We start from the raw sequence: 12739 nt of genomic DNA on the forward strand, positions 1-12739 counted from the left end.
AAATACTTTTAAAATTATTCTGATTTTTTGTTTACTTATAATGAAGAATAACATTTTCATTGACAAACTATCAGATCCGCAGCTGCGGTCGACCCTTGTTGCTTGCTGTGTGCGACCAGCGTTTGACCAGCTGTAGCGCACGTGTGTAGATGTTTTCTTCAGCATTGCAAGATGATTACCCACGTTCGAGTCCGGTACGAAGATGATAAAAAAATTGGAACGGTGCCAATAGAAGACGTTAAAGATTTCTTCCCCCGTCACCAGCAAGACTTCAAGTCCAAATCCCTCTATTTAGTCAAATGGACGGACGACAGTGGAGACAGCGATTACTATAGGGCCCGGATTCTGGCACTGGGAGGTAAGCCTGCTTTTGTTTGATATGTTGCCGGCGAAATGCATTCTCTTTGGCCTGGCTGACTGCTAAGCACTGTTCACCGTTAGTAACTACAAAGTATTTTATCGATAATCTCCACTAGCATAGTTCATTTTGTTAATTTACCGCGTGCAATCGCAAATAAGTATGGTGTCATTATTAATTTATGCATATACCTGAAAACTCTACGGAGATGACGCTGGTATTTACCTGGCCGCAGAGAGATACCAACAGCGTCGGGTATATCAGCCTGGAGTATATAAGGCCCTTTTGCGGTAGGACGCGCCTTTGTTTGTGGCACTGCAGCTTTTATACCTAATGACAAGGTCTATACGCTACTATTTCGCTCGCGGCATATGACGTTGTGTTACAACGGTACTTAAGCATTCACACGAGGTTCGATGGTTAATTTACAATGCAATAAAACTAATAAAAGTGCATGCTAGAGATCGTGAAATGTGCACGCGTCAGAGGATGATGTGACACTAACTCAGTAAATGTTAATGTTGCAATCCGCCCTCACGTTTTCCAGAATCGGAGGACTTCGCGGAGACAGAGGCCAGAGAGAGAACGCGTATTCCGAAGAGGGTTTATTCGCCGGCGTCTTCGGACTACGAGAATGAAGCGGAGGTAAATTATTATCTAAACCTCCTACAAAAGGTCCTGTCAACACTTGTGTAAACAGTGTGTAACAAGTTATTTTCTATTTTCGCCCAGAGCCCTATCAAAGAAAAAACGAAAAACAAAACAACAAGTGGTGCAGAGGCACGCCTGCTTCAGCTTTTAAAAAGCAAGAAAGAAAATATGAAGAGGCAGGCGAAAAATCAAGATGGGCCACATTCTAAAAAGCACCACAAAGAAGCAATGGACAGTGGGCGCCTTCAGAGGGCTCATGAAACCATTGATAACCTTGAAGAGCAGGTAGAGAAAAAATCTACCATCATTCGCCAACTGCGAAAACAAAATGAAGAAAAAGACAGGGAGATGGCTCAACTCAGAAGACTGAACATGGAGCTTCAGGACAAGGTTATTTCTGCACTGGAAGACATGAAAGGTATGAAGCAGAAAATGTCTTCATTGTACTGATTTTGTGCTGTGAAAGCATTAATGCCATTCTTCTGACATTTAGCAGTGTGTACAGCTTGTTACCATAAAACGTTCGGCAGTCTTTAAGTGAAGATATTTCGAGTTTAGACTGCAAATGGCTATTGTTTACAGCTGTTTGATGAAATTTAATGAAAATATTTTGTCAGCTCTTTTTCCTCTCTGGGCAATGCAAACAGCACGGCACCTCATGTATAAATGCAGGCTGCAGAATTATGAAAAGGATCATGGATGGCAGCCAGTCGAGCCCCTCCGTGTCTGAGGATCTACAAGACACCTTGACAGAGCGAGCCCTTCGCCCAGGTTCATCCAATCCGCAACCGAATGACAGTGAAACAATGGTATTCTATCTGGAATGTCAATAATGTGCAGCTGTCCAAATTACAAACAACTGTTCTTTTGAAAGCATGTTAAAATAATATAAAGCAAGATTGAGCATTATAGATTACTTGTCATAGAAGTTTGTCTCTGCACAGCTGAGCAAGACATTCCAAAAAGAGTTCAGTGATCATTATAGATATGTGTAAATTTTAAGCAGAACTTATGAACAACCAAAAAAAATGAATTTCGTTGTCAGCAACACAACTTACTAAAACAACTTCACTAACGTACTTGTTGGACAGAAATATTAAGGAATACACTTGGCCTTGTCTGCTGCTGTTTTAGCCATCTCGTGCTGCGCGGATTCAGCACAACCTCACTGAGAAGGTGCAGGCACTTTGTAAACTGGTCTTGCACAAAGGCTGCACTTTCTCTCAATGAATACTGTGGTGCTGACACCACCATGTGCAGTTCATAGAAAGAATGCTAGAGTGCAGCACCACAAAACTGGCTGACAAAGTGCTGGTGAAATGAATAGACCTTTGTTGTTTATGATATGCAATACAGGTTGCACTGCACATGGATGCCTTCAGAATGCATATGTTCCGTGCAGGTGGACATTGGACGAGGGCTTAGGGTCAAGAAAGGTGCATGGGAACATGTGCAGTCCCATCATAAGGATTCCTTATTTGTCAAGGACCTGCTAGTCACCATCTGGTCGAAAGACAACCTTAAGGAGCGCTCCCTGCATGGTTGGTTATAATACAAAAGCATAGTGTGTGTCAGTTGGTAACGGGGGAATTCGTTGTTGTGGATATCTGTTATGCAGGAAAACATTGTCCACGGTACCCTAACCGTCCACGCAAGGCTCCCCTAACACCGTGGAAGTTGGACGTAATGCGTGGTAAGTGTGCAGACAGTCTCTTGGAATGCATATTGAACCAATCTTATTCTTAGTACATGAAATCACAGCAAAGCTCGGTTGCAATTGAGTCTATTTTGAAGCCACTACAAACTTTACTGTCTGCTTTGACTTCAGTTATGAACACAATTTTACATAAACTATGTAGTTGTAAAAATGTGACCCAACACCTTGCCTCTTACTTACTATTAAATTCATTTGTTTTAGTCAGGAGTGCAGGCAGGTGAAAGTCTTAAGTCTCTTAAATGCACTGGTAGTTCAAAAAGATAGTCGAAAAAAAGAAAAGCCAACAATAGAGCTAGTGTGTAGACTGCCAGCATTTTTTTCATCATAACTTATATCTCTTTCATAAAAAATGACAAAAAAAGAAATAGTGTTCTCTGCTTTCTTCCTGCACTATATAAATCCACACAGTTACATGGTGCGAGTGGAGAGCTGTGAAATGTTACTTTTTTAGATTATTTTTGTGCATGTGCACGCTAAGTTCGCAGTTTCCTTTTTCTAATAAATGCTGGAACGGAACACTTTTGCTAACTGGAGAATGCTTTCTGTATTGTTCAAGCCTGTGCTGCTAAGGCATATTCTAGGCCATTCAGCATATAACACTTCATTGCATCAAGAAATATGACTAAAAGTTCAATTTTGAACTTTTGTGTTCTTAAAGTAATATCGATGCTATTAGTTCTTTAAGCAGCTGGTTTCTTCAAGGCTATTTATTGATAATTTTTGTTGTTTCAGACTGCTACAGAGCACGTCTGGAGCATCAAGGCGTGCCTGCAGGAGTACTGCCGTTGGCAGTCAAACAGATGAACCACTTCATTGTTGAGAAGCTTTCAGATATTGAGAAGCTTGCCAAGCGGTAAGATAAGTGTGTTCTTTGTGTCAAAGGACTCCCCCCCCCCCTTTTTTTAAGAGAAACTTGGCCATATTCATCTGCTTGCAACATGCATGTACAGAAAGAGAAGACTGCATTGGATGGCATTAGTTAAGGTGTTTCACAACGTCAGGGGTGCAACAACCGAAATAACATTTGGAGCAGTAGAAGCTTACTTTCGGAACACTTAAATGCAAATTTAGGGCTGGTTGTAAGAAATAACATTTATTTTTTATCACAAAAGACCAAATTTGGAGGAAAGAAGACTTACATTCAGAAAAAAAAAGTATGTTCAAGTTTTTCAACTTCACCTAAATCCTGCAGAGTAAGCGTGAGCCCTGCCATTTCAATAAAACTAGCATTTCGATCTACCCCACTGGGCAAACAATGATAAAGTCTGCATTAGCACTTGCTGCATCTGCCTAATCCTTTGACAGAAACCGTAAATGAAAATGTAGATCTGCGAATTGGGGGACCTTGAAATTCAAGGGATTTGTGAAACTGAGGAGTTGAGGTGGCGAAAAAAAAAAACCTTGCGCAGTTTTTTTTAGGGTGACAGAAGTGTCATACGCTGCTCCAAATAATTGCCAGTAACTTTTTCAGGCATCAGCGATTATACTAGTGCTCACAATTATGCTGTAGTATTCACGCATGAGTAATTGAACAAAATTTGCTGTCCCGTGAGTTGCTAATAGCCCCTTCCAAATCGTAATACGCATTTTCGCAGGGCACCGGTGTATAGCAAAGAAGGTAGTTCAAGTAGCGTTCTGCACAGATTAGAACAAGACAAAAAAATTTTTTTCGAACACCGCCATGCCCCTCCCCCTTTTTTTTATGGGTGTTAGGTTTAGGGCACAACATCTCGGCTTGTCCCAAGGCACATTCTACCTGATCAAGTAACAACGGCGCATGCTCGTTGGTCCCACAACAGCACCAAATATTGCCGAGATGACAAAATGCTTTATGTGCCGTTGCTATGGCGACCAACATGGTCACCAGCAATGCTGGTGTTCGCAGCACGTTGACTGTTCGGGCACGGAAAACGCGGTATGTGCTCCCTGCTCTAGTTGCTAACATGCCATAGCTGCTTTTGCTGACTAGGAAGTTCATATTTCCCGCTAAGCATTCATGGCTACGGCAATGCATTTTTGTCTTGAAGTTGCGTCGTCCAGCGGATAGGTATTTGTTGCAGTCAGCGGATCGATGCGCACGGTTTTGTTACTTTATCTGGTCGATCGCGTCTCGCGAGTGCCCTGCCCTAATGGGATTAAGGTTAGCGTGGTTAGGTTACCATGGTTTAAGGTTAGAGTCTGTGCTCTTGGATTGATTGATGACTGAAACTGCAGGAGGGCAACGTACGCGGCCTCCATTTCTCGCTGAAATTAGCACAACTGAGAAAATTTGGAGGCTCGTCTGGCATTTTGGCGCAGCGTGGCGCAATATGGTTTTGGCAGCTCGGCGCAAAAGCGGGGAATTGTATCAAATTCGCGTAATTGGCACAGCTGTTGTACCCCTTCAACATGCATAGCTATTTTTATGTTAATGTTTTTATGTTAAATCACATCTAGACTTGGAAGAATGTAAGCCATTGTGTGGCTGACTAAATGTATAAATTCTGCAAAACATTTGCAGGGCGAAGGACAACCAGGGCGTTGCGGAAGTTTAACGGAGGAGGACCATTGGTGCATTTTCTAAATAGTGTAAATATTATGGAATGTGTGAATAAATTTTCATTCTTTCATATTTTTTTTTTCTCTACCATTGTTTTTATCTTGTATGTGCATGCATTTGAGTGTGCATTAATGTCACATTCACACTAGGTAATCCAGCCTGTGCTGTTTCCACTGTGTTGTGAAATTGCAATTAATGAAGTGCAGTGTGATGACAGCCAGCCTTCTACAGGATTGTCATTTTCTACTTGCATCCGCAGAAATGTGATAATCATGTTTATAGGTCAGCCAAGAGACTGCAATTACTACACTACTACTTAGCTTCAGTTGGCTCTCTCTGTATACCAACCACTGGCTGGCTGAAATGCAGTTAGCAATTTAGCGTCAACCAAGTGCTTACCAGAAACTAATGGCCAGCCATATTAAATTGGCTTACCAGGTAGAATGGTGACTGGCTAAACACCAGCTTTTGTCACTGGGCCAATCATCTGGATACATGCAGTGCAGCTTGGTCGAAGACCAGAGAGTCACAACGCAGACGAGCGCTTGTCTGTGTTCTTTGTCTAAGTTCGCGCTGCATGTATCCAAGTATGTATCAACTAGCCCAACTCAACCTTTTATTGAAACATATGGAATCATTGGAGTCTCAATTACCATCAAAGTGCTGACCATTTGCAACAATGTGGGAAGTCATGTGGTTACCAGCCACATTGAATTTGCTTACCAACTAGAATGAATTGGGGGCTGTTTGGAATGCCAGTTACGATCAGTGGGCCAAACATCTGGAACCACAGGATTACCAGTTAGCTTCAACGGGTTAGTCTACTGAGACCTGCCGGGCAACCACGTGCCTACCATTAATTTTCAATGGGTTGACCATTTCAGGTCAACGGGTTTTCTATTCACCACCAGTTGGCTTCAACAGGTCAGCCTATTCACACCAAGTGGACAACCACCAGTATACCATTTAGTATAAATGGGTTGACCATTTTAGGTCAATGGGGTTTCCTATTGACCACCAGTTAGCTTCAACAGGTCAGCCAATTCACACCAGGTGGACAACCACCTGCATACCATTTAGTATTAATGGGTTGACCATTTGAGGTCAATGGGGTTTCCAATTGACCACCAGTTAGCTTCAACAGGTCAGCCAATTCACACCAGGTGGACAACCACCTGCGTACCATTTAGTCTTAATGGGTTGACCATTTGAAATCAACGGGATATTTAATTGACCACCAGTTAGATTCAACGGGTTAGCCAATTCACACCAATTGGACAACCACCAGCGTACCATTTCGTTTTCATGGGCTGGCCATGTGAGGCCAAAGGGGCTACCAGTTTGTCACCAACCAATTTCAAATGGTGCGCACCATTGCAACTAACTGGCAATTGCTCAGCACCAGCCACACTTAACTGGTAGCCAATGGGGTCCCCTGTTGAACCAGTTGCATTGAAGTGGTGAGCCACTTGGATCCCCCTTTGGAATATAAGGGTTTACCCATTGATTCGAACGGGATAATGTTCAATGGGTGGCGAAAATCCTACTGGTCCAACACCCATTGATTTTAAATGGAAATTTTCCAGTTGGACCCATTGAATATTTTTGACTGGGGCCTGCCATTACGAAAGCTTCAGGCATAATTCTTCTTCTTCGCCGTCAGCCAGGGCATCAAAAAATTGCACATACTGCATACTGTCTTCCAAGTGGGCAACACGTAGACACCACAATTTTCCGAAGACCAACGAAGGATATCATAGTAAATACCTCTCTACTACACAAAAAATGATGTATAATGGCCTAGCGGGTACCCTGCCGGTGTGCTTGTAACAGTCGCTCAAAGTGTTTAAAACAGGGTCTGGAAGGCCAGTCTCAGTTTAGTGTTCCCTTCGCCGCCGTCAGAGATTGAACGACGTAGTGAATCGTGTACGGGTGGGCTTGATAGACGGGGAGCCACTGTTCACAGCATTTTTGTCGAATTAGGCCTAGCACCTTTCGTTGCGGCTGTAGCTTATTGACAACCTTACTTTTGGTACTACCATCAGCAAGAGAAAAGGAGCGACTTGCCATCAGCTGACAAGCATTAAGTTTAACCCCTACCTTCACAGCAAGCCTTTTATAGTTTTGAGAGATTGCTACGCCTTGAGTTAGTTAGCTAACTTGAATGCCCTTCATGTCACCTCACACGGGTGAGCCTAAGAATTCAAGCATTCGACATTACCGTCATGTACCAGTCCGGACTGAAGCACTTCGATGCCAAGTGCCTAAATAGTGGTCTCGCGGCCCAGTGCTGCTGGGCGACGAAGATCACGACTCTTTTTGGGGTACTGCTGACTGGCCGAGTTGGTGCACGATAAAATTGATATGTGGGGTTTAACGTCCCAAAACCACCATATGATTATGGGAGACGCCGTGGTGGAGGGCTTCGGAAATTCGGGCCACCTGGGGTTCTTTAACGTGCACAAATCTGAGCACACGGGCCTACAGCACTTTCGCCTCCATTGGAAATGCAGCCGCCGCAGCCGGAATTTGATCCTGCGACCTGCGGGTCAGCAGCCCTTAGCCACTACCTTACCTTAGTAAGGTAGTGGCTAAGCCACTAGACCACCGCGGCGGGGCACATGATAAATTGATATGGCTTTAGCGTAGCCCAGTTTGAGCGGGAAGAAAAGGTACTATACAGTCAAGAAGAGAACATAAGCGCCACCGACTTCACTGAGCGACATCGAGCCAACCCGGTATTGATGAAGCTAGTGAAACATATGGAGGGCAGAAACCACCGTCCACTCAAATGCACGCAGGCGAGAAATGGAGTCAATTTTTTTAAATGAAATGTGCTGTGTAAAGAACATCTCTCCCGCCCGAGCTAGCTACTTATCGTTGCGTACGACAAAACGAACAATTATGAAGGCCCTGCACAACAAACCAACGTCTGGTCATGCCGGCTTTTCCCGCACAATCGTACAAATACAAGGAAAGTACTACACTTGCCATGCGTCACCGCCGATGACTATCGTTACGCGATATGCCGCAACTGTCAGCGAAGCAAGACACCGCAAACAAGGCCAGCGAGATTTATGCAGCACATCGAACCAACTTGGTGGTAGTTCTATCAAATGGGTATGAACTTACCATGGCCATCGCGGACGTCGACTTTAGGACAGAAATACATCATCGCTGCTACCGAGTATACCTCACCCGCGGCGCCGATAAAAGGGGTTTGCTCAAAGACAGCGTCGCCAAAGTAGCAATGTTTTTCGTTGAGGACATTGTTCTTCACGTCGCCCCTCAGGTTCTCTTTATGCAGGCAGAGGCGCGGCTTTGAGTGAGATTACCTCGGGCGATATTGAGGTGAGCCGAAAAAGCCACCACTGGATCACCGCCTACCACCCACAAATCTATGGCTTCGTCGAGCACCTGGACAAGACAATCGCCGGCATGCTCACAATGTAAGTTGACGTCGAGCAAAAGACGTGCGATACAATACCTCCATGCGCGATTTCACATACAACTTGACCGTTCGATGAAAAACGCAAAAACGCCACGTCTGTCTGCTGGAGGAAGCTGGTCATGACGCTCGACTCCATGTAACCCAACGTCACTGACAAAGAAAACCCCGACGTGACTGTAGCGCTTCAGTCTGCTACAGAAGCACGACAACTCACCCGCCTACGCATCAAGATTCAGCAGAAGACAGGCAGCCACCATTAAAACTTTCCACGATGTTTCGAGGAATACCAGCCTGGCACCCGATTTAAAGGGTGTAGACGTTTATATACCAGCATGGTCTTAGAGAAAAACTTCAGTGGTACTTTCGTTCATACATGTTGTTTTGACTTCACAGCGCTCTTAAAGGAGATGTGTTCCTGGGCGGCATCAAGAACACTCATAATCTTTCCTGGTCACTCATTTGATTCCTGGTCACTCATTCAATAAACTAAGAGCTACTATACTGGAATCAGGTTTCTCTTCACACTATGACAGAAAAATGCGCGAGTCATTTCTGATACAAAAGTTCAACGCGATCTCATCCGGTATAAATGAAAACCCAGGCAAACTGACGTTTCTTTCGGCGCAGAACTAAGTTCTAGTTTCATCACAGTCTGTTCATAATCACTGTACTTGCAGATTTTCACTACATCTTTTCCATGCAGTGAATTTCTTAACTGTGTTATCGATTCTGTTTGCGCCCCCTGAAATTCTTAGTAATGCATTTTGTTCCATGCGAACGTTTTCTGCTATACTTTTTTGTCTTTTTGTGCGTGTGATTTGCTGTATGGGTTTGATAGCTTTATTTTTGTTTGTAGATATTACTGTACTTTTCAAACTGCTATTCATGTGATCTACTTGGTGTAAACACCATTCATGCATTCACATAATCTTTCTTTGACATTGCTTTGACATTCTCTGCTCACCGTTCATTACTCACCACGTCACAGTAGATAGTGCATGATAGTGATGTTTCACGAGTCAGGGGCCCTTGATATACCATTCCTACTTCAGAAAAGCGCATTTTTGTATCGTGTTTTCCCTGATGAAGGCTGGTCCCCGGCTGAAACGTAGGAAAAATAAAAAGTTTTCGTTCCCACTGGATCCAAGGGCACCTTTTTCATACTATACGCCTAAGGATCCCGAACGGACGGCAACGAAAACTACACTGTGAAAGTTCCCAAAGACGGCGGTTTCAACTGTCGTTGTAGGGGACTCCCAAACAAAGTACCTTTACCAGCACTTCGACCCTGCTCGAGAAGGCAGTCCCGCCTTCGTCACACAGTGTGGCGCCAGCATCGAGGACGTGCGTGCGTTACGGGACTTCGTGCCACCGTCAACAACGACCCTTATCCTCAGCGTCGGGAATAATGACCTCACCCGCAACACCGGTCGTGTGGCGTTTGACAAATACAGAGACCTGCTGATCTTCATTGCTTCGCAACGCCCTGAAATACACCGGATACATGCAAGCTTGGTCCTTCCCCGATGTACCAATCGTCGCCGTGGCAACCGCAACACAGCGACTATACAACAGTGCAACCGAGAGGCATGTGAATTTAACCACCGCCTGAGAGATGTTTTGTGCCACTCTCGTGTTGTATTTTTTCTACAGTACATTTATTTTTTCTAAAGTACATTTACAATATTTTTTCTCAGTACATTTAACTGCTTTTTACGTCAGTATGTTGGGAAGTATCTTGCAAGTTTTTGTGGCTTGAAAAGCAACACAAGTCAAGGTGGTGGGGCCTTATCAGTGAAAGCAGGGTGTACTAAAACAGAGGGAGCACCGAGAACGGTCGCAGCACCAACAAAGTGAAGCTCCAATACGGTCAATCGGCTTGTCGCACTGTGGTCAGTAGTCTGCAGTGTGTTGTCGCTTCAACAGTTGCTCTGCTGAAGTGGTTCGGGAGTAGAATGCCCGCTTCCTACTCAAATGGCTCGGGCTCGAATCGAAGTTGTAGATTGTGAATTGTAGATGGTGAGGGTTGTAACAACATACGCAGTGCTCGCCCTCCTTTCTATGTTGGGGCTTTCCGATAAGATTGCCCTGCTTAATGCTCTATCTCGTTTTCTTTCCTTCCCACCTCCAATTGAAAAAAGTACCGAGTTGAACGTTTAGATTTGGTTCACAGTGATAGCTGGGCATCAACAAGACCAAAAGCAAAATACTGAATGACTGCCCCGCCGCGGTAATCTAGTGGCTAAGGTACTGGGCTGCTGAACCGCAGGTCGCAAGATAGAATCCCGGCTGCGACGGCTGCATTTCCGGTGGAGGCAGAAATGCTGTAGGCCTGTGTGCTCAGGTTTGGTTGCACGTAGTTTTGGGACGTTAAACCCCACATATCAATCAAATATACAAAGGGGGATACAGTTCTGGCTTGCTTGCCACTTATCTCAGTATGTATGACATGAAAATGAGGGAAGTTTTCATTTGATCGGTTGAAAAAGCCTAAGTCTTCGGTGCGTGCGCTTTAAGGCGGTACGATCAATTAATAAGGGAAAAGCTCTATGCATGCCAGTTTAATTTTCTTCAGAAGCGTTGGCGGCCACCCACCACGGAGCCCAACGAGGGGACGCTACAAGTTTGCAGATGCTGAAAGCTGCAGACGCCAGCCGTACAACGCTACTATAACCCAATGCGCCTAGACCAAGGTAGGCTATTTGCACATGGTTAACCCTAGCCGCCAGGGAGTTTGGAAGTAAACAGGAGAGAGTATAAGACAGGATAGATAAAAAGTGAGAGATAAAGACGAAGATATAGGGAGAAAGAGAGATAGGAAAAGGCGACTGCCGATTTCCCATGTTTCATTGGTGTTTCTTTTTTGTTTCGTCGTATCACTATTCTTTGGACCTTCACTACATTCTGGTCTTGCCAGCCTTCTAATAGTTCACTCTCCAGATAATCCAAGAAGGTCGTCATCGGAAATGACACCCTCAACTGTGTTCAAGGATCTGTGGGAGCCTATGGAAACTGGGACATCCCCAAATGCTACTAGTATAGATAAGTTGTCGTATTGGAGCTTGTCGCGAACCTCCAAAAGGAGGTCGCCACTTCCCAACTTGATTACATGATACAGTCAAATCTTGTTACTACGAACACCAAATTAACGATTTTTTCAGATTTACGAATATTTTGAACATCCCCGCCAGATTGCCTATATATTTTCAATGTAAAAATATTTCAGAACAACGAATTTCAGTACAATGTATATTTCAGAATAACGTGCATAATTTATTTGCTCGCCTATACGCAAGGAACATCAGTATTACGAATTTAGTTAAAAGTAGCAGCACCGCAACTCTCACGTAGCACAGTATCCGCTGTTTTTTTCCATGCACGGAAGCTATCATCATCACCGTGTTGAGAGCCGACTGCTAGCGCCACCACACAGGTATGGTTTGATGTGTGGCAGCTTAGCAGGCCTAGCCTCGTTGCCTCGTCCTTCGTCGTGCGTCCTTCGTGCCACGCACGTGTGAAGTCTGCTGCGTTTTGCTGTCGTTCTTTTTTTCTTAGCTTTCTGCAAAGTGTTTGGAGACCCGACGATGAATGCACCAGGTGACAGCGCTAAGAAGAGGTAAAAGCAGTTTTCCCTGCAAGAAAAGGTGGATTTGTTGAGGGAACTTGACTCGGGCAAAAAGCAAATCGACCTCTGCAGGGAGCGTGGCACTGCCCCGTCGACTGTCGCGACCATTTGGAAAGACAGAGAAAAGATTCTGAAGCTTCACCGAGAGTCACAACTTGCACCTACGAGGAAACGGTTGCGCCTGGGAAATTTTCAAGATGTCGACCAAGCTGTGCTGACCTGGTTTAAAGATGCCCGGCTGCAAAACATCCCAGTGTCTGGCCCAATGCTTCAAGAAAAAGCCCGCGAGTTCGCCGACGCACTTGAAGTAACTGGGTTTGATGCAAGTGCGGGTTGGCTTCTTCGTTTTCGCCAGAGAAACGGCATAACCTGGCAGGTAGTCTCAGGTGAAGAAAAGG

General features: G+C 44.6%; 2 protein-coding genes across 2 annotated transcripts in view; one reads left to right on the forward strand and one right to left on the reverse strand.

Annotated features, from left to right (window-relative positions):
- LOC142803028 (uncharacterized) overlaps positions 1-12739 on the reverse strand; it is a 246596-nt gene that overhangs the window by 190452 nt on the left and 43405 nt on the right. The window lies entirely within an intron of this gene.
- LOC142803976 (uncharacterized) lies at positions 142-5342 on the forward strand. Its single transcript, XM_075890372.1, has 8 exons — positions 142-358; positions 906-1003; positions 1091-1427; positions 1682-1818; positions 2412-2550; positions 2628-2702; positions 3459-3579; positions 5227-5342. The coding sequence occupies exons 1-8, from the start codon at positions 172-174 to the stop codon at positions 5258-5260; spliced, it is 1128 nt and encodes a 375-aa protein (XP_075746487.1). The 5' UTR covers positions 142-171; the 3' UTR covers positions 5261-5342.

Source organism: Rhipicephalus microplus, chromosome 3 (assembly GCF_043290135.1).
Source record: "Rhipicephalus microplus isolate Deutch F79 chromosome 3, USDA_Rmic, whole genome shotgun sequence".
NCBI lineage: Eukaryota > Metazoa > Arthropoda > Arachnida > Ixodida > Ixodidae > Rhipicephalus > Rhipicephalus microplus.